This window comes from Phascolarctos cinereus, unplaced genomic scaffold, assembly GCF_003287225.1.
Source record: "Phascolarctos cinereus isolate Bilbo 61053 unplaced genomic scaffold, phaCin_HiC Scaffold_5;HRSCAF=322, whole genome shotgun sequence".
NCBI classification, from domain to species: domain Eukaryota; kingdom Metazoa; phylum Chordata; class Mammalia; order Diprotodontia; family Phascolarctidae; genus Phascolarctos; species Phascolarctos cinereus.
The window spans coordinates 381,341,180-381,364,410 of record NW_027555958.1 but is presented as its reverse complement, the minus strand read 5'-3'; the positions used below and the strand labels follow the sequence as shown (position 1 = coordinate 381,364,410).

The window sequence follows — 23,231 nt, the reverse complement described above, 5'->3', positions numbered from 1 at the left end:
GTAACAAAGAGCAGCTTAACAGGTAGGAGAACTAGAAAAGAACCGTGTTATGAAATATTCAGGACAGGGGTTCTTAACCTGGGATCCATGAACTCATTAAAAAGATTTTTTTTATAACTGCATTATAACATAATTGGTTTAATTGGTTTTCCTTTGAATTTTACTTCATGCACTTGAAAACACTGAGGGGTCCAAAAGCTTCATAAGATAGCCAAAAGGGACCCTAACAAAAAAGATTAAGAAGAAAAGTGCACCCCCATTTAGCAACTAAGATATCATTGGTAACTTTAGATAGATTTCTTTTGAGGGTAGAGAAGTGAGTAGGCGATGAGAAAGTCTAGGCAATGACTGTAGACAAGTTTTTCTAGGGCTTTGGCTGTAAGAGGAAAAAAAGCAGTAGTCTGATAGCAAGGGAAGGCATTGAAATGCCATTTAATTGATGTAGAATGCCCAGGTAGGCATGTTTATAAGCCGAGAGGAGCCAGTGGATATGGAGAGAGACTGAAAATTACAGAGAGAAACGGGATGATCACAGGGCCGATCTGCCAGGGAGACACAGGGCACAAGAAGAGGGGTTGGCATTGGCAAGAAGGGCATCTCGTCTTTAGCACGTGGAGCAAAGGGTAGCAGGTGATTTTGAAAGGACTTGTAGGATTTGAGAGAAGCTCCACTTTTTTAGGTGAGTATGCGGCAGCCCCGGGGAGGCTTGAGCATATGAGAGGTTTGGGATTGGAATCCAAAGTAAGGGGAATAGAGAGACGAGCGAAGATTCGAGGGCGTGGGAAGGACAAGGAGTCAAGGAAGAGGAGGGGCGTGGCCGGACGGCGGGATGAGAGAGGAGGAGCGGCCTCAGAGAGGTAGTCACGCCCACTGGAGGCGTGGCCTGAGTTCCTCTGGGGACGTGGCCAAGCATGCTCCCGCAGGGGGCGTGGTCAGACAGCAGGCCAGCCGCGCGGGGGCGTGGCCTTGGCGGCGGCCCCGCCTCCTGCGTCCTCGCGGCTGGGGGGTGCGGCGGCTTGCTGGGGTGGGCAGTCGGTTAGAGGCAGCGGGTGGGTCGGTTGGGGCGATGGCGTGTCTGGGGCCTGTGACGGGCTGCGCGGCGCGGCGGCCGCTGCACTCGGCCGGGGCCCCGGACGTGGCCTCGGCCTCCAACTTCCGCGCCTTCGAACTGCTGCACCTGCACCTAACGCTGCGGGTGGAGTTCGGGCCCCCGGGCCCCGGCCCCGGCAGCCGCGGCCTCAGCGGCACGGCGGCGCTGGAGCTGCGCTGCCTGGGGCCGGAGGGCGTCTCCGAGCTGCACCTCGACTCGCACCCGTGCCTCGAGGTGACGGCGGCGGCGCTGCGGCGGGAGCGGCCCGGCTCCGGGGAGCCGCCCGAGGAGCCCGTGCCCTTCCACACGCGCCCCTTCGCCCCCTACGGCCAGGCGCTGAGCGTGGCCTTCCCGCAGCCCTGCCGCCCCGGGGAGCGCTTCCAGCTGCTGCTCACCTACCGCGTCGGCGAGGGGCCCGGGGTGAGTGCGGCGGCGGCTCCCCCCTCCTCCCTCCTCCCTCCTCCCTCCTCCTTCCTCCTTCCTCCGGGGCCACGCTTCCCTCCCCTCCCTTAGCGCCCGCTTCCTGCCTCAGACTTCCCGGGGCCCCCAGTTGCGGCCCGAGCTCCGGCCGCCTCCAGGGCCTGCTTTCACTCCTAATTTCTGTTTGTCTTGCATACGGCAGGCTTTGTATAGCTTTTTTGGCTCGTGGTCTCTCATTGGACTGTAAGCTCGTCGAGGACCGGGGCGGTCTTTTGCCTTTCTGTGTCCGCAGCACTTAGCGCTGTGCCTGGCACGCCGTAGGCGCCTAACAAATGCTAATGGTTGAGGGGCTGGCCGCTTAACTTATATGCACCGGCAGAAAAGTGAGCTGTCATTTGCTCCATGTGCGCTTGTAGTCGGTAACCGAGCAAACCCAGGAGCCCAGCGTTGTCCGAAGGTGGCCTGCCTTGTTCTGAAGCCTCACATGTGATTAAATAACCCAGTTAGAAGAGATTGAAACCTTGGAAAAGGGTGAGCCTACCTTTTTGGTAACCTTGCACCCGCACCTCGCCCCCAGGGAGTATTCCCTGCTTAGGGAAGATTCAGGGGGAAAAAAAGACCTTTCGACTCTTCTGCTGGTTCTGCTGTTCGATAACCCTTGGGCCAAAGGCTGGCTTGGTTGAGGTGCCTTTATCTGATTTTGGTTCCTCCCAGACTATAGAACTGACTCAAAAAGCAGATCTGCGCTCAACAGTGGGATTAGTTGAGCTTTGTGCAAGACCTTAGTGAAAACCACTAGCATATATCCAAAGTATGGCTTACTACCAGAAAAGAGGCTGGTAAGGCTAGGAAAATCAAATTGAGGTGGAGTGGTGAAATGTAGATCCCACCCATTCAGGAATGTTCTTAACTTTCCAGCTGTAAGTGGCCTCTGAAATGAAAGTCATTGTTATTGAATAGCTATTGTTAAAAGTTTAGTCGCAGTGAGCTCTGCACTGTGCTTTGGGGAGAGAATTAAACAGGCCAGGTATGGCCTCCCTAGGGCACTTTTCCAACCCTTCCCACTGCCAGCACCCTCAACCTGTCAAAGCTGAGGGAAGTGTTATCTCATTCTACTTTTCCCTGGTCAAACCACATCTGAAATATTATGGACCATTCTTGGCCATACAGTTTAGAAATGATAACATAGAAACTCTAAGCATAGACTGTTTTATTCATTGTACTGTGCTGTTCCAGCTTTATCTCTACTGTCCTTGTGAACCTGCTCTACTCGGGCATGTCTCCCTTTTGTTTCCCCTTATTCGAACCCCCTATATGCCTGATGGTTTCCCTGTTTCACTTCAGCCTTTCTGCCAATCCTGATCTTTCTCTTTCTTTGTTCAGGGCTTTTCCCATTGTTCACTACTTCCATAAAGCCTTCAGGCTCCTGATCCACCTTTTTTCTCTCTCTACTCCACTATTCTTGGTGTTGAGCTGTTTCCCTTACTGCTTAGAGATTTCTTACAATCCAACCTGTTTTTGCTATAGGTAAAAGTAGAGTACATATTAGGTAGTGGATTCTTTTTGATCAGTGTACATGTGAAAAACATAGAGAATGGAATAAGAAATATTTAACCGCTGCCTATTACAACAGAATGCTTGCATAAAAATGGTGAAGTGGTGAAGACTTTTAGGGATGGTGAGTACTTGTTAATCCCTAGCTCACAATTGAATCAGGATTCAAAAAAATCTCAACAGGGTAAAAGAGTGGGGCAAAAATTATAAGACTAAAATTCATGTGAAAAAGATCAGTATAAATTAGTAGAGTGATAAAGCAGCCAAAGAAGCCATTGAAATCAGACTAGACTAAGAAAGGAATAGTGTCTAGAAAAGGGGAAGTGTTAGCTCTGCCCGTACTGATGTAAGCCCTGTTTGACCCTCTGGTCAAATCAAGTCTGTAGTACTTTGTTCAGTTCTGGGTGCTGAGTTTTAGGAAAGGCATAGAGGAGGGATAATTAAGATTAGATGGGACTAGACCAATTATTACCATACAAGGATTAATGGAAAGACTAGAGATAATTGGCTTGGAGAACAGAAGACTTAGTGGAGATCATGATAGTTTTCTTCAAGTATCTGAAAGGCTATCTTGGGGAAAATAAATTTGTCCAGCTTGGCTCCAGAAGCCAGATTTTAGCTAGATGAAAGGGAAAAACAACTTCATAACGATTAGAACTGTCCAAAAGTGAAATTACGTTGTGTTGGGCATATAGTGAGTTCTTTCTCACTGGAGGTCTTTGAGTGAAGTTTGTATGATCACTTAGGGTTGTTGTAGTAAGTTTGGATATGGGTGGGGGTCCTCTAACATGCTTTCCAAATATGAGATTCTGTGATTCTGTAACCTTTATTTCCAAATATTTTGCAACCAGGCTAAATTCCAGGGTTCTCGGAAACTATAGTTTTTGTTTTGTTTTGGTAATGATAAAGTCCCAACATTTATAGATTTCTCGGGACTTTCTTGGTGGGAAAAAAAGAGAAGATAAGATTACAAACCAGTGCATAAGGTAAGAAACTAGAATGGAGATTTCTTGAAACACCCTGTAGGAATGAGGAATACATTCCTGAAGGTAAAACAGCCTGTGAAATAGAGGTAATATCTTAATAGATTCCAAAGCAAATTAGAGTGTGAGAGGGAAGTGCTTGTGTGTGCTCTCTCTTTTTATTATATGACCATAGTTTCCCTAGTATCCCTCTCTGTGCCATTCCTGAAGAGCCATCCCATATGACAATTTTTTTTTTAGAAACAGAAGTATAATTGATCAGTGCAGCAGAAGAATCTGAAAATACCACTCCTACTGGGGCAGCTAGGTGGCGCAGTGGATAGAGCACCAGCCCTGGAGTCAGGAGAACCTGAGTTCAAATTTGACCTCAGACACATAACATTCATTAGCTGTGTGACTCTGGGCAAGTCACTTGACCCCAATTGCCTCACCAAAGCAAGCAAACAAACAAACAAAAAATACCACCCCTACAAAAGTGTGTACTGAGTGTCTTCTGATACCTCTTTTTTTCATTCCATGCTTGTTCTTTATAACTTTATAACACTTACTTTTGAATTTTTTGTATGTGTGTGTGCCTGGCTCTGTTTACTCATGCAGCATCAGTTCATATAGATCTTCCCATGCTTCTCTAGTCATCACATTATTCTATTAATAGCCTTCTTTTGGTATCAGCCTAGTAATGGAACCTCTGGGTCAAAAGGTGTGAACGGTTTAATCATATTATTTGAGCTCCTTGACTGTCTTTTGCCTTTTTTTATATCTCCAGTGCTTAGCACAGTACCTGGCACAAAGTAGTAAGTGCATAATAAATGTTTATTGATTGATAATTTTAAATTGCTTTCCAAATGATTGTGCCAGTATACCTATCTTCTCACAACTCCTCCGGTACTATCACCATCTTTTATCATCTTTGCTAATTTGCTCAGTGTGAGGTGAAGTCTAAGGATTGTTTTGATTTATATTTTTCTTATTATTAATGATTGGGAACAATCTTTCATATGGTTTTTAATTGTTTGCAGTTCTTTTGAGAACTCTTTGTTCATATCTTTTGACCACTTATCTATTAAAGAATGGCTGTTGATCATATATATGTGTATGTATCTGTTAATTGTTTATATATCTTGGATAACAAACCTTTATTAGATCAATATGATATGAAGACTTTTTCCCCCATTCAGCCACTTCCCTTCTTATTTTAGGTGCAATAATTTTGTCTGCAAAAGCTTTTCAGTTTCATTTAAGCAAAATTATCTATTTTATCTCTATAATTCTATTCCATAGCTGTAAGTGGTAGATGATCTGTTTCTCTTATTTTTGTGATCTTTATGATCTTTAATGTTACTATCATATGTCTATTTAAAATATATTGTGAAATGTGAGATAAGATGTTGGTCTAAGCCTCCTTTCTGCCAGATTACTTTCCAGTTTTCCCAGCAGTTTTTATCAAATAGGAAGTTACTTTCCAAGTAACTTATATTTTCTGATTTATTAAACACTGGATTATTGAGTTCCATTGTTTCCAATTCTCCTTTTTCTAGTCTGTTCCATTGATCTACTTGGGAGGAATGTTCTTAGTGTGATCAGACTGATTGACAATTACCTGAAGCTCCCAATGCCAACTAATTCTTTTCTCTAGCATTCTTCCTACTTGGCCTTCTGGCTGCAAAGTGCCCCATTAGAGCCCAGGGAGGGCACAGCCCTCCTAAAATCTGTTTGTTCTCTCAGGTTTGCTGGCTGACTCCAGAGCAGACAGCAGGGAAAAAGAAGCCCTTCGTCTATACCCAGGGTCAAGCCGTCCTCAACCGAGCCTTCTTTCCCTGCTTCGACACTCCTGCAGTGAAAAGCAAGTATTCTGCCCTCATTGAGGTAAGAGACGTCTGTTCTTGGGATTGGAATAATGTGCGATCATATTTAAACTGATCAGCTCTAATATGCTTAGTGTAACTTCTGTCCAGTAGGGGCTCTTATAAAACCTTCAGTTCTGCTCCCAAGTTGTGTGTGTGTGTGTGTGTGTATGTGTGTGTGTGTGTGTGTTTTAGAGGTATCTTTCTAACAGAAAGGCATGTGAGCCTCACTCCAAATCTCAGAAATTTAGTCCCAAGATCTCTCCTTATTCTGGGTTAATTTTGAAACTCTGACCTCTCACCAGTTAAAACCCAACCTTTATTCTCTTGCCAGGTGCCAGATGGCTTCACAGCAGTGATGAGTGCTACCACATGGGAAAAACGAGGCCCGAATAAGTTCTTCTTCCAAATGTGTCAGCCTATCCCCTCCTACCTGGTAGCTTTGGCTGTTGGAGATCTGGTTTCTGCTGAAGTTGGACCCAGGTAGGTGACTGAGACTTGTAGGCAAGGTTGAACTGACACAGGTAAATAAGTAAGTACGTGACGAGTAGACCCCATCAAGATACTTCTTGGGAACAATCTGAGATCTTCATTTCTCCTTCAGATAAAGCCTCTGGAACTGTGTTCTTCTAATATTCTTCCTCTAGCTCCATTAATATTTGGATTTGAAAGTATGCTGCCCGTGCTGTAAAGTGGACAAGTGGGTGTCATACCTCGGTCAGAAGTTTGGGGTAGCAGTTTGGCTCATTAAACCTTTTGCCCTCTGAATCTCCCTCCCTCCCAATTTAGCCATATTTATCTCAGAGTTTTCATAACCCTATCCAATTTTCAGTTGTTCTTTACCTGTCCTCTTGCTTGTTGCTTCCAATGGGTGAGGCAGACGTCTTTCAAGATTGAGCTCCTTTGATTCTGAGTAGTTTATTAGGAGATGACTTCTATAGCATCCCTTCATTTTGCCTTTTGAAGAGAGGTAAGAGAGAGGAAGGCTTTCTTTCTGCTTCCTGCAAAGAAAAAACATTATACACGGACCCAAACCCTCAATACCAAAAGTTTCTCTACATGGTTGGTTAGATTTGGTAGAATAACATTTGTAAAATTTCTGTGAGAACAACTGAAGCCAAGAATCCAGATTTTACTGGTGATATTTTTTTCACGTCTCCCTTCTGACTGGGAAGGGGCAAAAGTTAGGTGATAGAATACTGACATCTCTTCCTAGCTGTAATTCTTTCCTTATCTCTGACCTTAGCTTTTAGCTCCTGGGAGGATTTTCTTGAGTGGCCTTGGCATTATCAACCTCAGAACTCAATCTGATAAGATGTTGCATAAATCTCAGTTTCCAGGATGTAATATGAAATGATAAATAGGGACTCCATTATAGTCAACTCCTAATAAACCAGTTCAGAATCATAGTAGCTCAATCTAGAAAAATAGTCTGCCCCACCCATTGGAAGGTCCATCTTTGCAATAGTCAGGAAACCACGTAATCAAAGAATGAGGAGGTGTGTCATTTCAGAGAATTTACACTTAGGTTATTTGGAAGGAGATATTGATAGGAAATCACTCCTCTTTCTCCCTTCCCCTCCTTTCATCAGAACAATCTCTGATTCATTACTTACTTGCTTATGGTGATTTTTATGTGTGTAATAAATGACAACGCTAGTCAACCATTATAAAATCCAGTCTGATTAGTGGTGATAGCCCAGCCTTTCCTACGTGGGTGTGGAGAATTCTCTTCTTACTGGGCTAGATCATTTATCTCCTATGGGTAGTTCAAATTGTATTTTCTGCCAGGGTTTTTCTGGTTGGATATGCCTCTTACCCAAAGAGAGAAACCTCTGGCAAAGTAGAACATCATGATAATAGTGATTAGATATCCAATTTGAGTAGATCATTCCAACTTTCTGTTTGTTTTTTTGTGTTTTGGTGAGGCAATCAGGGTTTAAGTGACTTGCCTAGGGTCACACAGCTAGTAAGTATTGTTTCTGAGGTCAGATTTGAACTCAGGTCCCCCTGACTACAGGGCCTGTGTTCTATTCACTGTGCCACCTAGCTGCCTCTTATCACAACTTTTTGAAGCCTTATAGTGATGGACAGATGTCCTAGGAGCACTTCAATTCCACAAGCATTAAATATACGTATTTGTTATGAGGGAGCCCCATGAGAAAGTCTTGCCAGGCTCTTCTGAATTGGGCCTGGTGGGTTCAGGACCTTGTTGCATTTCTGAGGCTGTTTTGTCCCTTGGTGGCTCTCTTGGGCAACTACATTGTGCTCTGCTGGCTTCTCTGCCACTCAGCAGCCAGTGATGTCTCCGGCCATGCTAGTAGCCCCTTCCCCCCCTTGCTGTCACTGATAAAGCCGTCTAGCTCATTGGTCCACACCTGAATTGTAGCCCTGATTCTTTGCAGGGCCTCTGAATGAGGCTGCCTTGACAACTGGCTTGTCTGCTCTTCTGTCACTAGGAGTCGCGTGTGGGCTGAGCCCTGCTTGATCGAAGATGCCAAGAAAGAGTACAATGGTGTGATAGAAGAATTTCTGTCAACAGGAGAAAAACTTTTTGGACCCTATGTTTGGGGAAGGTGCAGTGTCACATTGGCTCTAACATCTTTGTTTCAAGCTCTTTACCTGTACTCTTGATAAGTGTTCTTATTGCTTCTCTTCAGTCTCTCCTCTCCCATGCCCTGACCCCAGATCTTGGCTTGTCTTCCCTCCCTATCTAAAGAAAGTGCCATAGTCAGTCCAAACTCCATTTTTTTCCTCTGATATATTCAGAATTCAACCCCTGTTAACTAGAGGGTTCATTGGTTTGACCTTAAAAACTCCAAGTCTGCCTGAAAGAGAAGTGTTATTATGTCCTAAAATATCCACATCCTGCCTTTAAAGTTGGAAGGGAGCTGAAGGGGTAGTTTCCCCATCTGAGATGAAGGCAAGGTCCAGCAAAGGAAAAGGTAAGGACTTTTCTAAGGATAAGTTCAAGGCCTTCACAACTGGGAGAAGAACCCAAGCTTTCTAGCCTCAGTCCTTGTTCTGTGTTCATTTGCTCATACCCTCTCTATTCAGGGGCTAGGTCACATAGTGTTGGGAAGCATATAACAAACATTCCTCAGCAGAATGAAACATAGCTTGTTCTTAGGGAGCCAAGACCTCCCTGTAACCTCTCTTTTCTTTTTACAGATATGACTTACTCTTCATGCCACCATCTTTTCCTTTTGGGGGCATGGAGAACCCCTGCCTGACTTTTGTCACTCCATGTCTGTTGGCTGGAGACCGTTCCTTGGCAGATGTTATCATCCATGAGATCTCTCACAGCTGGTTTGGAAATCTGGTCACCAATGCCAACTGGGGCGAGTTCTGGCTGAATGAGGGTTTCACTATGTATGCTCAGAGGAGAATCTCCACTATCCTCTTTGGTGAGCCAAACCTCCTAGTGCCCTGTTCCTTAAGCCTTTGAGGCCAACAAAAGCAAGTGTGATTTTTTTTTTTATAAAAAATTTTTTTTATAAAATTCTACTCACAGACACTTACTAAATGCCTGCTATGTACAAGACATTGTGCTAAGGAAATAGAGAAGATAAGGCATAAACTTAAGAAGTTTATGATCTGTTTGGGGACAAAGGATATCAACATATACACAACTAGATAGAATATGAGGTAGAAAGTGATAGGAATACCATGAGGGAGTTCTAGACAGATTGCTTCAAGAAAATTTGAGAGAGAAATCTCATTAAACCTGGGGGAATTGAGGAAGGCTTCCTGGAAAAAGAGGCATCAGACCTGGGCTAGAGGAATTTTTCCTATTCAGTATCAGTGTTCTGCCTGGGACCTCATAGCAGTTCATTTTGTACATTTCTAACTCAAAATCATCTAATATTGTGTTACCATCCCTCTTCTAGGCTAGAATCTTTGTGAGGGTAAGGGACTATGTCTTAGCTAAGCCCTTGTTAGTAAATATGTTAGGCACTGTGCTGGGCACTGGGGATACAAAATGAGCAGAGCCAGGACCAAGGGTCATCATGATAGATAGCTCTCTAAGACATCATGAGGGATGCTTTTTAATGTGACTTTCTATAAATGTGTGTCCATCAAGTTCACACTGGTGCCTTCTGTGTACCAGACACTGGGCTAGAAGCACCAAAAATGAAACAATCTCTATTTACAAGGAGCATACATTCTAATGGAGAAGACAATAAGGATGTGTAAAAACATAGCATAAATATCAAGGTACTCAATATAAACATTTATTTTGTATTTTGTAGATCAGTTCAGTTAGCATAGGGTCATTGGTATTTTATAAGTCTAGCTATGTATGTTACAGGTTAACTGAAGGCTCAAAGCTGTAAACCGTGAGACAGTTTCCAAACATTGCTTTTCAGTCACCCAGTGAGTATTTGCAATGTGCCAAGCATTGTGTAGAATGCTGGGGACACAAATAAAAATCAAGAAATGGTCCCAATTCTCAAGGAGCTTGCAATCTAATGAGGAAGACAGCAGGTAGACATAAGAGATTTACAGAGTGGGTGGAAGATGCCCTTAGAGGTGAAGGCATGAGCAGTTTGGGGTACAGAGGGCTCAGAAAGGCCTGCAGAAGGTGCCTTCTGAGCAGACTTGAAGTCGTCAAGGATTCCACAAAGCAGAGTAGGTGAAGTGGAGCAGCCAGCAAAAACTGGAGTGCCCTGGGTAGGATGGCGAGTGGGCAGTGTGGCTGCCCTGGGTAGAATGAAGGGATGGCTAAGAAGGCCAAGCAGACAGGGAAAGTCTGGGTTGTGCAGGCCTTTGAAGGCCCAAAAGTGGGATTTGTGTTTGATCCTGAAAGTAAGTGGGAGCCCCTGAAGTACTGAGCTGAGGGGAGAGGACATGGAGGTCGTAGGGTCACAGCTCTGGGTAAAGGATGGATTAGAATTAGTAGAGACCTGAGCCAAGAAGACCAGGTAGGAGGATGTGAACTAGAATGATGGGTATATGAATAGAGAAAGTGAGAGGCAGACTTGTTGAGTTGGAGGTGCCTGTGGGACATTTGGAATATCTGTCCAGTTGGTGATGAGAACTGGCACTTATGATGGAGACTAGGGCTGGATAGATAAAGTTGATAGTCATCTGCATAGTGATGATAGTTAAAATCTGTTGGAGTTGTAGAGAATGTAGAGAGAGATGACCCACTGTAGAGTTTTGGGGGACACTACAGTTAATGGGTATGATTTGGATAAAGTTCCGGCAAAGGACACTGAGAAGTGGTCGGAGAAGTAGCAGGAGGAAAGAGAGCGAGCAGTGTTAGGAAAACAGGCAAGGAGGGGAGAGAGTGGTCAGCAATGTCACAGGCTGCAGAATGGTCAAGGAAAATGAGGACAGAAGAGCCCATTAGACTTGAGAATTAAGAAATCATTGGTAACTTTTAAGGGTGAGGGAAACATGAGCTTTTGTAGACAGCATAGAAGGAACACTGAAGCTTAGAGAGTGGGGACTATGGTGAGGGTGAGAGTAGTCTATTGGAGATGCCTGGAGGGGATTGTACCAAGGTGTATGTAGAGTGGTTGGCCTTGGCAAAGACAAGGGCCATTTCATCACCAGAAACTGAATAGAAGATTGGGAAGAGTGGGGAGGAGATGATGTCAGAGGGATCAGAGGTGATGGAATTCTTGGAAAATGGCCTCAGTTTTTTAGGGAAAGTATGAGGTAAGATTCTCAAGGATGAGGAAAGGGATTGCTGTGGGAGTCTTGAGGAGAGATGGAAAAGTTTGGAAAGGCTGCTGTTGTGAGTGAAATAGAGATTGCTTTGCAATTGTGAGATCAAATAACATAAATTTGCCCTGGTCCTTGTCAGCACACTTGCGTGAATTCCTCCAGCTCCCTTATCAGTGTAGGAGTAGGCGCGAAGGAAGTGAATGATGGGAGAAATCCAGGGTTGGGGTTTGACAAGGTGTAATTAGAGATAGAACAAAGGGTCAAGGGATTTGAAGGTAGAGGATAGTGTAACGTTAACGCTAGTTCCAAGAAGTTAGTATTGAGAAGGAAGGCAAGTATAGCCAGACCTTTATTTCCCATACTGCCTGGGTGATACTTAATCCAAATTCTTTCTGACTCTGATAGCTAGAGAACAGTTGATGCACTCTTGAGTTGCTTTCTGAATTAGATCTTGACTGGGCTGGTGACATAGTATTTCCTAAAGTAATTTGTAATGATTTGACACTTGAACCCCAGGACTCCTATCAAAGAATCTCAGAATTGGAAGGGCCCTTAGAGACCATTGAGTTCAACTGAAACCTGAAAAGTGGTCACTACTATAACTGACAAATGGTCAGCAATTTGACCATTAAGCTCCCTAGGATAAAAAGTACCCTTCTTCCTCCAGAAGCTGGCTATCACATGCTAGCATTTTTCAGGGGAGCATTCGTGGCTTAGGTGAAGCAGTGAGCCCTTAACCAGTGTTCCTTGGAATCCTTAGGCCACGTAACCCTAGAATGTATAAAGCCAGCTAATTTCATGACCAGGTCATAAGAACAGCATTTTTGAAACCTGAAGGAAGAGCCTCGGATCCGTAGGGAGAAATTTTAGAGTGGTAGATTCTCGGGGTGCCAAAAATGGACAAGTGAGAATCCCTTAAGTTTCTGCCTGTGAACATACAGAAGAGTATCCCTTTAAAAATAAGAATACTTTGTCAAGAGAAAAGTCTGAGGGTGGAGTCAGCGTGACCCAACTTCAAGGTCCAGGGAAGCACAGGTGGTGCCTGAGGCCTGTCAGCTGAGGGAGCCTTTGCCCACTGGCCACCGCCTTGCTCACAGATAACCACAAGAGGGCTGCAGAGCCTCTTTGGGTACAGAGAGCCGTCTCCTCTGAGCAGCCCAACATGTCAGCAATTTTATTTTTTCTCCAGGTCCTGCTTACACCTGCCTAGAAGCTGCCACGGGGAGGGCGCTCCTTCGGCAGCACATGGACATCACTGGAGAGGACCACCCACTGAACAAACTCAGAGTGAAGATTGAGCCAGGTCAGAGAGCAGGCACCTCTGTGTCACTCCTTAGCGACCTCAGCCTTTGTAATGGGCTTCTTTGGAGGGAGGGATGCAGGGGAGTCTTCCAAAACCTAACCATTTCAACCAGATGAATGGGTGAAAGTAAAAGCATTCGTTAAGCACTTAGTGTATGCTAAACATTCTACAAAGTGCTGTGGTATAAAACCAAAAGTAAAAAAAGTCCTGCCCTGCAGGACCTTTGTTTTAATGGAGATATCACAAAGGGGCTGGCCAGAGAGGAGGGGTGCTCTGTTCTGGGAAATTACTAGACAAATGTGAGCAGACCACAGGGGAGGTGATTGTTCCAGGAACAATGGCAGAGCTGATTTGAACACAGTTCCAGAGCTGGAGTGAGGACGAGGCTGTGGAGAAGAGGTCTAGGGAGTTAGAAAGGCAGTGAAACCTTTCTGAAATAGTGAGCCAGAAGAGTCACAACCAGGACAGATAGTACTTGGTTCTAACTCATTCTGAAAGATCAACTGGAAGGAGACATTCTGCAGGCTTGGTATAATATTACTTAAAATTAGGAAATGAGTCCTGCTTTCAGTGTAAATACAAAACCTTTTTGCTATAGTTGAAGTCCCTATTTTTTGGTCATGTCTGTGGAGTTGGATGAAATCTCATCATAGCCTAGAATAGACTTAAAGATAAGTTGTCCTTATGTAAGTTGGGTGGCTGGGGGGGTTGACCAGAATCCCAGAGAGGTTATGTGTCCTTTGCCACTTTCCTAGTGTTAATAAAACTCTTTCTTGCCTCTAGCAGATAATTTTATAGGGTATGAGGAAAACTGCCAATTTCTGTGGAAGCTATGTTCTTTGTCCTGTTCCTTAGGGTTACCTATGCTTAATGGTCCTTTAAGAATTCCTTTGAAGCTGGGGTCCTGAAACCATTTTTGTGACATAGGCCCCTTCTCAGAATAATTTTTAAAGCATAAAATAATATACAGAAGATTATTAAAAAGTTATCGTGAAATTAAATTAGAAGAATGGGTCAAAGTGGGGTGTTTTTAGGTTCGTGGACATTGGGTTCAGAACCCTTCTTTAAATGAATTGGGATAGGCTGAAGTAGATTGTCTGGGGGAATCTCTTGTTCATTCTCTGTGGGAGAATGTATTTTAATCTGCCTGGTTTGGAGAATAGAGCATAAGGTTTAGGGGTTATGGTTATGAAAATTCAAGTCTTGGGTATTCTCTCTTTTGCCAGGTATTGATCCCGATGATACCTACAATGAAACCCCATATGAGAAAGGGTTCTGCTTTGTCTCTTATCTGGCCCACCTGGTGGGAGACCAGGACAAGTTTGACAACTTCCTTAAGGTACAGTTAACCCCTAGGGGAGAAGAGAAGAAAGAGGATCATGTAGATGGGGCAGCAGTAAAGGAGGAGTCAGCGATGTGAGAAGACGATCGGGGTGGGCACATATCTGGTGTCCACCCCCTAGCCAGCGATCCTAACTGACCAGACGTTTCCCTTGTCACAGGCCTATGTCAATGAATTTAAATTCCAGAGCATCTTGGCTGATGATTTTCTGGAATTCTACTTGGAATATTTCCCTGAACTGAAGAAGAAGAGAGTGGATTCTATATCAGGTAAGGCCCTGGTCCATAGATCCCTGGGGGAGCCAAGCTAGGGAAGGAGAATTATTGACTGTTTTGATTGGGGAAAACCAGGAAAAAGTACATGAGTAAAAGTTACCTAGTAAGTGGCACCTCAGAGAAAACCCCAGAGCTTCACTTGGGCCTTGGGCCCTAATGGCCTCCCTTGATTCCATTTTGGGCTGTGAGCCATGGCTCGTTCATGTTTCTTTTCTCTTGGTCTCTCACTCTCTGTTCCTTTCCAGCACCTGGGCACACGTGAACAGAACCTTGATTCTGATGCTCGTGCTAAGGCTCAAGTAAATGTGTCCCTAACAATAGTTCTGACCCTTGAAGCTGAAAGGAAATTGACTCATAAAACAGCTTCTGAGCAAAAGGACATCCCAGTATCTACAATGACTCGCCTTGAAATTGTCTCCACCTTAAAAGGAGAGAGTGGAGGCTGTGCCATCATGATTGAGATTCCTGGTTCTTAAAAGTGTGTCCCCATCTCCACCCTCCTCAGTGAGCTGGGATTGTGCAGTGGGAAAGCAATCCCCATCCCTTCTTTCACTGCTTTGGTCAGTTCCCACAGCCACTGGTCAGGTGTGAAGCCCCACATTTCAGGATGCCGAGGCTGTGGAAGAGCCAGGGCCACTTAAGTGCTGGGAAGTGGTATCGAATGCTCCGCCAAAGCAAGGTCCTCTGACTGCAGAGGGCATCATAAGGTCTGATCTAAGAGTCCATGAAAGAGTGGAGGAGGGCTGGGTAGTTGGCGTGTCTTCTGCTCTCTCTCTAGAAGAGTTGATGAAGTGAGAGTTTGGGATAGACTAAAGCTTGAGGCCAGAGTTGGGGGGGTGGCTAGGGAAAGCCTGCTCTAGGCACAGCTGGAGGTTGGAGGTTTAAAGGGAATGACTGGGACCCTTGCCAATACCTCCTCTTACCTCCTCCATACAGGCTTTGAATTTGATAGATGGCTGAACACACCAGGATGGCCCCCTTACCTACCTGACCTTTCCCCTGGTGACTCACTTATGAAGCCTGCTGAGGGGCTGGCCCAACTTTGGGCTGCTGAGAAGCTAGATCTAGATGCTATTGCTGCTGTGGATATCTCTACCTGGAAGACCTACCAGCTGGTCTACTTCCTGGATAAGATCCTACAGAAATCCCCTCTACCTCCTGGTAAGTCCCAGGAAAACGGGCTGTTTAGTTACCATAAGGATTCCATAGTTCGGAGTTCTATGCTTGCTAATTCGGAGAGAACTGGAGAAAGAAGTGATGATCAATTCATGACACTTGGCAAACAGACACAAGCACTTGCAAAAAACCAAAACCATAAAACACTACCATTATACAGATGTATAAATGTTAAGGTTGAGTGCAAGTGGTGTAAAGTAGAGGTTGTATAGAAGTGGGTTTTTGGTTTTTTTTAAGCTATTTTGAAGTAAAGAGTGATATAAACTATGAGGTCACATGATTAATTATGCAAAGATTTTGAATTTGACAGGTGGAGAGAGTAGCAAGCTGAGTAACAAAGTTAACTTAGTTGTAGCAGATAACTTGATTAAATTGGTTGGAGTTCAAATGTAGAAGAATTTGGTGGAGGACCCTAGCCTATAAAGGTCAGGCTAGAATATTTGAGTGTGACCCAGCTGCCAGAGTCAGTACAGGGTCTTTACCAAAAGAGATCATAGCCATCTGAAATTCTGAGTAGATCTGTCAGATCGCAGGCTTCAAGGCTCAAGATCAAGATCTGTGCTTCTGATGATTTAAAGATGAGGGACTAAATTTTTGTTCCCGATTGTGCCTCATTTTCCATCATCTTGGAAAGAAGCTACAGCTTGAGTACCAAGTATGAGTTCAGTCTGGCTTGGGGACCAGAATGCCAGTTATTTACCACCCCAAATGCCTAAATGGATAGCTCCCTTGCTTTTGGAGTGACATGCTTTGGAAGCTGGTGCTGATGCCCCTACACTAATACCACACTTCATCATTAAAGGACCCTAACGGTTAGGGTTCCCAGTCACCTGGTTCTTTTTCTATCTACAAATTTCTGGTACCCTTTTCCATGTGTCTCAAAGTTGCTATTGGCTAGTCCTTTCCCTTTGCAACTCCTCCCTATGTTTTCTTACCCTTATCGACTTTGGCTCTACCTCTCTACAGTCAACCTCCTCCTCTGCCATTCTGTTTGATTGTGTCCTGTGGAGTCCTCAGTGTTAACGAACTCCCCTTCATCCTAGAATAATTCTTCCCAATTTCTACATCATCCATCCTTGTCTGTTTGGCTACTCTCAGTATGGTCTTCCTCACATGCCATGACACGTTGGTCCAGAAACGGGAATAATTCCACGCTTTCCTTTTGCTACCATCATTGAAAAACTTCTTGACCTGAGGCTCATTCTGTATCACCTAGTTTAGGTCTGTCTTTATAGTCCTAGGTCAAGTCTTCTTCTTTCTCAGAGAGTTCAGTGCTTGATTCCCAGTGTTATTGCCAACCCTTGCCTTCATACTAGAAACTCATTATATATGTTAGCATCCCTTTGAATACTCTGTAATCTCCCCAGATACTGGCTTCCTCAACTCCTGTGCCCTGTATTTTCACTTCAATCCACAGAGATGGGCACATCTTAATTCTTACTATCACTTATCTTACCATTACTACTACCTCTGTGATTTTGGACTCTGGAATTCCTTTCTTTCATTTTAATTTCCTATTCCACCTCCTACTCTGTGCCTCATTCTTCTTAAATTTTATCTTCACTCTCACCAGGGCTTCTATTCCATATACTTCTCCTTGTTCTCCCAGTGTATTATCCCTGCCTTAGCTTTACTTTCTTCCCTCACAATCTTAACTAAACTATATGGTTGACCAGTTGAACTATCCATTAACTTCTGTTTTTGAATACCTTCCCCCCACTTTGTCTTGTCACTACTCATACATTAACCAAATATCATCCCTGGTTCATCTCCCAGCATCCACTTTTCATATTCCTCCTTGAATACCAGTGAATCCATCTGGACAAAGTCACACAGCTGTGTGACTAGATCCACTAGAGATTTTTGTTGCCAAATCTCAAATGGGTTCTCAGTGCTGCACAGTAACCCTTTTATTCTCTAATTCTCTATTACACTACTGACAGTGGTTATTCCAAATCTCTTCTTTCCTATGCTCTCTCCCTCTTTTTTCTCGGTGGGGGGGGGTGTGTGTGTGAGGAAGTCGGGGTTAAGTGACTTGCTCAAGGTCACACAGCTAGTTAGTGTCTAGTATCTGAGGCCAGATTTGAACTCAGGCCCCCCTGACTCCAAGCCTGGAGCTCTGTCCACTGTGCCACTTAGCTGCCCCATCCTATTTTCTCTCAACAGAAAATATCACCTACCTTTAAAATAGTGGCCATTTGCCATAAGCTCCTTTATCTCCCCTCTTTTATATCTAAGTTTCACCTCCTTTGTTCTAGTCTCTGGCAAAGAGGTTTCACCGCCATGCTTATGTCCTTGGTCCCATTCTTTTCCATCCCCTCTGAGAGCTTGTCCCCTTGATCACTTGCTCTCATCTTTGATCTATATTTTGTCATTTAGTTCCTTCTTGCTGTCTACAAACACACATAGGTCTTCCTATCCTTAAAAAAACCCTTGACTCCACCATCCCCTCAAGATGTCCTACGTCTCTTATTTTCACAGCCAAATTCCTTGGGGAAGTCTTTTTGTTGCCTTCTTTTCTTCACTTCCCACTCTCTTCTCTAGACTTTCTGGTATGGTATCTTACCAGCTACTAAATCTGATAGCCTCTTCTGAATCCTCATTCTACTTGATCTTTTGACATGGTAGACCACTGGCTCTTCCTGTGTGCTCTTTTTTTCCCTTGACACTATACTCTTGATTCTGTTTTCTGCCTGTGTGACCACTCCTTTTCAGTTTCCTTTCCTGAGTCAACATTCATCTCCCAATCCAGTAAGCCTCAGTTCAGTCCTGAGGCATTTTCTCTACACATGCTTTACCAATGAGCTCATAAGATCTCATGGATTTGACAGTCATCTCTCTGCAGATTTATGGTCTCTGATCTCCTTGACCTCTTTCCTGAACTCCAGTCCTGCATCACCAGTTTCTTGCTACACATTTCCACCAGGATGTTCCATTGGTGTTTCTCACACTTATTGTGGCCAAAGCATTCATCATCTTTCCCCAGCCTTCCACCTTTCAAGTATTTCTTTTGAGATCGCCACCATCCTTAGTCATCCATTTCTTCAACCTTGACTTCATCTTTGACCCTTCTCTCTCCTTCACCTTCTCACCCCCCACTCACCCATATCCAATTGCCAGTCTCTGCCTCTGTGTCTTCAGCGTCTGTCCTCTTCGTTCTATTTAAATGGCTACTACCCTTATTATTCAGGTCCTTGTCAACTCCTTGACAGCACTATTTCATTAACCTACTAATTGTTGTTTCCATTCTTTCTCTTTTCTTATCCATCCTCGCCGTTTCAGAACCAATATTCCTAAGATAAGCACCTGATCGGTTCATTCCACTGTACAAAAAGCTTAAGTAGTTCCCTATTGTCTTTAGGATAAAGTACAGACATCTCACCTTAGCATTTAGGTCTTCCACAATCTGGCTCCATCTTCCTTCCCAGACTCATTACATATGTTCCCCTTCAGGTATTCCATAGTCCCATCTCCCACATCTGCCATTGCAGGAACTGTCCTCCATGAATGGATGACTGAAATAGAATATATTGAGCTCTTACTGTGTTCAAAGTGCTTTGTTAAGAGGATTCAAATAGAAAAATATGGTGGACCCTGCTCTTAGGGGATTCACATTCTGTTAGAGGGAAACAGTGGTTTCAGGATCAAGTCAGGTGGAAAGACCCCCTGGTTCTTCAAGTACAACAAGAAGGTTGAGAGTAATGCTTCTTCTTTAATGTCATTTCCATTAATTAAATCATGTTGGTTTCTCATGTTGAACAGTAGCTGCCAAGAAGGTGGGAAGCTCAGTCTCCTGCCCTCTCCGCCCCTGCCCTTTTCCTTTCCCATGGCGACAAGGGACAAGCTAAGGTTGCAAGGTTTTTGGGCTTAGAACCACGGACTTTCTCTACCAGTAGCTAAGGAGAGGTGGTGGGTAAGGCTGTTTGACCAACCTGGCACATGTCACTTCCTGTCTTTTCTCATCTCTGCCGCTTGGAATCCTTAGCCTCTGAATAACTCAGTGCAGTTGTCTACTCAAAGCTATTTTTAGTCCCCAAGTTGTTAGTTCTCTTTGCTTCCTCAAATTTATCTTGTTTTTATTTGTCTGTGTAAATACTGTATCCTCCTCACCCCCAACTGAATAGAAGATAAGCTTATTAATGGCAGAGTCTTTTTCATTTTTACTTTTGTATCTCCACCTGACATAGTGCCTTTCAATGAAATTGAATATGAGAGACAAAAAGAAGGTATTGCCTTTGATTAAGGGATATGCATAATCAAATGACTCATTTAGTCCATCTCAAGGTACTTTTCTTAGAAGGACTGAGATCAGCTCCAGGATAATTGTAGACAAATTTCTTTGCAGTTTTGCAGAGCTTATATTTTATGGTTGGGGGACAACTCTCACATCCCCTATCTTCTTTCTAGGAAATGTGAAAGAAATGGGAGAGACATACCCCAAGATTTCAGATGCCCGAAATGCAGAGCTGCGCTTACGCTGGAGCCAAATTGTCATCAAAAATGATTACCAGGCAGATTTCAAGAAAGTACAGGAGTTCCTGCAGAGTCAGGTGAGTGAGTCTCTAGGGCTTCTCCCTTCAGTGGCCTCCTGGTCCTCTTGCTCTCAAACACATGTGGCACAATCCTATAGTTTACCTAAAGTGGAAAGTTAGAACCCTATTAGTTTGAGTTGCACTAGGTCTATAGTCTTCCTTTAAAAGAAGTTGCAGGGCAGCTAGGTGGCAACACTTAACTAGCTGTGTGACCCTGGGCAAGTCACTTAACCCCAGTTGCCTAAAAAAAAAAAAAGAAGAAGTTGCCCTGGAGGGCACTGCTTATTAACAGGATTTACTATTAAGTAATAATAGCTATTATTAAATAAAACTTGGGAAGTTCCTATAAGAGAAAGAAGGGGGTTTGTGGCCTCCTCTAGTTTCTTATAAATCACTTGGTAAAGACTAGGGGGAAAAATGGTCAGGGTTTACTGAACACTGTGAAGTACAGATTATGGGCTGCCCACAGGGAAAACTCCACAGAAAAGAGTGCTGAAGACCAAAAGATACCAGTTGAAATTCTAGGTCCCACTCCCTAGGGAAACACTGTGACTGGAGGTCATCTAAGACTAGGGACAGGATCATCCTAGGAGGAGAACTCCAAGGGGTTGAAAGCCCAGGGGTTCTGAGAGTAACAGTCTTCAGATTCCAGAGGGAAGAAAGGTTTGGCAGAGGACAGGAGTCCGATCAAGCCAGGGAGCTGAACATCTGTGTGAATGTAGGGGGATAGACTCATTGACTTTTTAAGGTTTCTTCAAAATTCAGGATTTTATTAAATTGTGTTTTAGTTACCCCCTGTATTAGGACAAATGAAAGGTATGCTTTGACTTGTAAATATTTTCCTACTTTATTAAAACCAAACATTAAAGAGAATCAACTTTATTTCATGGAGTCTTAAATATCTGACTACCAATTCAATAGATAACTCTCCAAAGTGGAGTTCTATTGTATCCATACTCTCCTCCCCCACCCCTATTTGTGTTTTCTTGTTAATGATCTAACTTGAATTGGGTAGAGCCATAGAGAATGCTAGAATTAGAGTACCTGTCAACCAGCAAGCCACATGATAGTTCACTCCTCTTTCTAATCGTCTTATTTCTTACATGTTGTACCTTTGTCTCTTGGGTCAGGACACAAGGCTGGAGGGCATCAGGAAGTACAGGAAGGGAGGGTTAGAGGAGTAAGAGATATATGGTATCTGACTGCTTGGGCCATGTTTTTTGCTCACTACAGGGAAAACAGAAGTATACCCTCCCGCTGTACCATGCTATGATGAGTGGCAGTGAGGAGGCCCGCTCCCTGGCCAAAGAGTCATTTTCTCTCACCGCCCCCCAGCTCCACAGCAATGTTGTCAATTATGTCCAGCAGATCATGGAATCGAAGAAGAGTTAGAACCCCAAGCCGGGGTCCGTAACTCCTATAGGTGTCACAGTCTGTCTCTACCTTCCGTTTTCCCCAGGCAGCTGATGTTTCATATTTCAGGACTCTGCTCTGCATGAGGACCTTCCCTGAACACTGAATTCTGGACCAGGAAGTCTCCCTGGTTTTCAGCGGGTCAGTAGACCCTAGACATTGGCTGGGGGAGAAGGCATTTCCATTCTACCTTCATTTGGCATAGGAAGAAGGAAGAGAGTTGTTGCTGACTCGTCAGGTGCTGGGCAAAGGGCTGGAAGCTTGATTATTTTTCAGGTTCAATATTTTAAATAAAATTTTTAGATGAAAAATATAGAAGCTGTTGTTTGGCCAGGGGAGAGTGTGTGTTACCCCAAACTTAGTATTATGGGGAGACATAGGGAAGCTCATACATACACATGAAAAAGATGTGAGACAGAGATGAAGCATGCAGACAACAGACGTTCTCCCATTTGATCCTTACAGCAACCTTCGGAAAGTAGATGCTCTAATAACTCCGTTTTGCTCTTGAAGAAACTGAGGCAAACAGATTGTATGACTTCCCCAGGGTAAAACATCTGTTAAGTGTCTGCAGATAGATTTAAATTCAGGTCTTCCTGACTCTAGGCCCAGAGCTCTATCTGCTGCAGCACCTAGCTGTGGCTTAATGGATTACTGGAATGAGGTATAATCTCATTCTATTCATTTTTGCCCCACATTCCATTTGCGGGGTGTTTAAGTTCGATGACCACAATGAACTACTGGGGCTTGGGACTTAAATAAAAATCTCTCCCAAGTTACTAGGGCTCCTGCTTTGGTAATAAATGGGGTTGTAATAGGGGTTGGAATATTCAGTTAAACATTCAGTGACTACTAAGGTACTCTGTTAGAACTTGGGCATGTAAAGTCCCTCCTCAGAGGGCTTACACTTATGAGTAGGGAGTTAAGACAGGTAAGTTGGGTAGGTGAAGTGTGATACTGGAAAAGGAAAGCCCTAGACCAGCCGGTGGTAGTGGTTCCTCACATTTTTGGTGTGTTGGGGCCGTTGTGGCAGTCTGGGGAAGTCTCTTTACCTTTTCTTGGAATAATGTTTTTAAATGCATAAAGTAAACTACATATTACAAAGGAAACCAATTCTATTGAAGTACAGTTATCAAAATATTAAAAGCAAGTTCAAGGACTCCAGGTTAAGAATTGGAAGACAGTGCTTGAGCTGTATCTTGAAGGAAGAGAGATTCTCAGAGGAGGGTGGGAGTATGTTCTTTTTTTAAAAAAAAAAATTTGTTTTGATTTATTAACAATTGCTTCCATATGCTTTTGAGTTTAAAATTTTTCTCCACCACCCTCCCCAAGACAGCGCACAATCTGATATAGGCTATACATATACATTCCTATTAAACATATTTTCACATTAGTGATGTTGTAAGCAAGAAATAGAACCAATGGGAGGAACCACCAGAAAGAGGAAACAAAACTCAATAGAAGAAAAAAAATAGCAAATAGTATGCTTTGATCTGTGTTCAAACTCCATAGTTCTTTCTTTGGATGTGGATAGCATTTTCCATCACGAGGCCTTTGTAGGTGTCTTAGATCCTTGTATTGCTGGGAAGGGTTAAGTTTATCAATATTAGTCATCGCACAATG

The 23,231-nt window shown here is 43.8% G+C and overlaps 1 protein-coding gene across 2 annotated transcripts; it reads left to right on the top strand.

Moving 5' to 3' along the window:
* Window positions 1-1,010: 1,010 nt before the first annotated feature.
* Window positions 1,011-21,926, top strand: RNPEP (arginyl aminopeptidase). 2 transcript variants are annotated; one of them, XM_021003110.2, is made up of 11 exons: window positions 1,011-1,510; window positions 5,773-5,913; window positions 6,226-6,374; window positions 8,351-8,467; window positions 9,063-9,298; window positions 12,757-12,870; window positions 14,097-14,209; window positions 14,373-14,481; window positions 15,424-15,648; window positions 20,071-20,213; window positions 21,678-21,926. In XM_021003110.2, exons 1-11 carry the CDS (start codon window positions 1,067-1,069, stop codon window positions 21,705-21,707), a joined length of 1,821 nt encoding a protein of 606 aa, XP_020858769.2. In that variant the 5' UTR covers window positions 1,011-1,066; the 3' UTR covers window positions 21,708-21,926. The 2 variants fall into 2 exon arrangements, with proteins under 2 accessions (XP_020858769.2, XP_020858768.2); XM_021003109.2 differs by having other exon boundaries at window positions 1,013-1,510; window positions 21,429-21,926.
* Window positions 21,927-23,231: the final 1,305 nt, after the last annotated feature.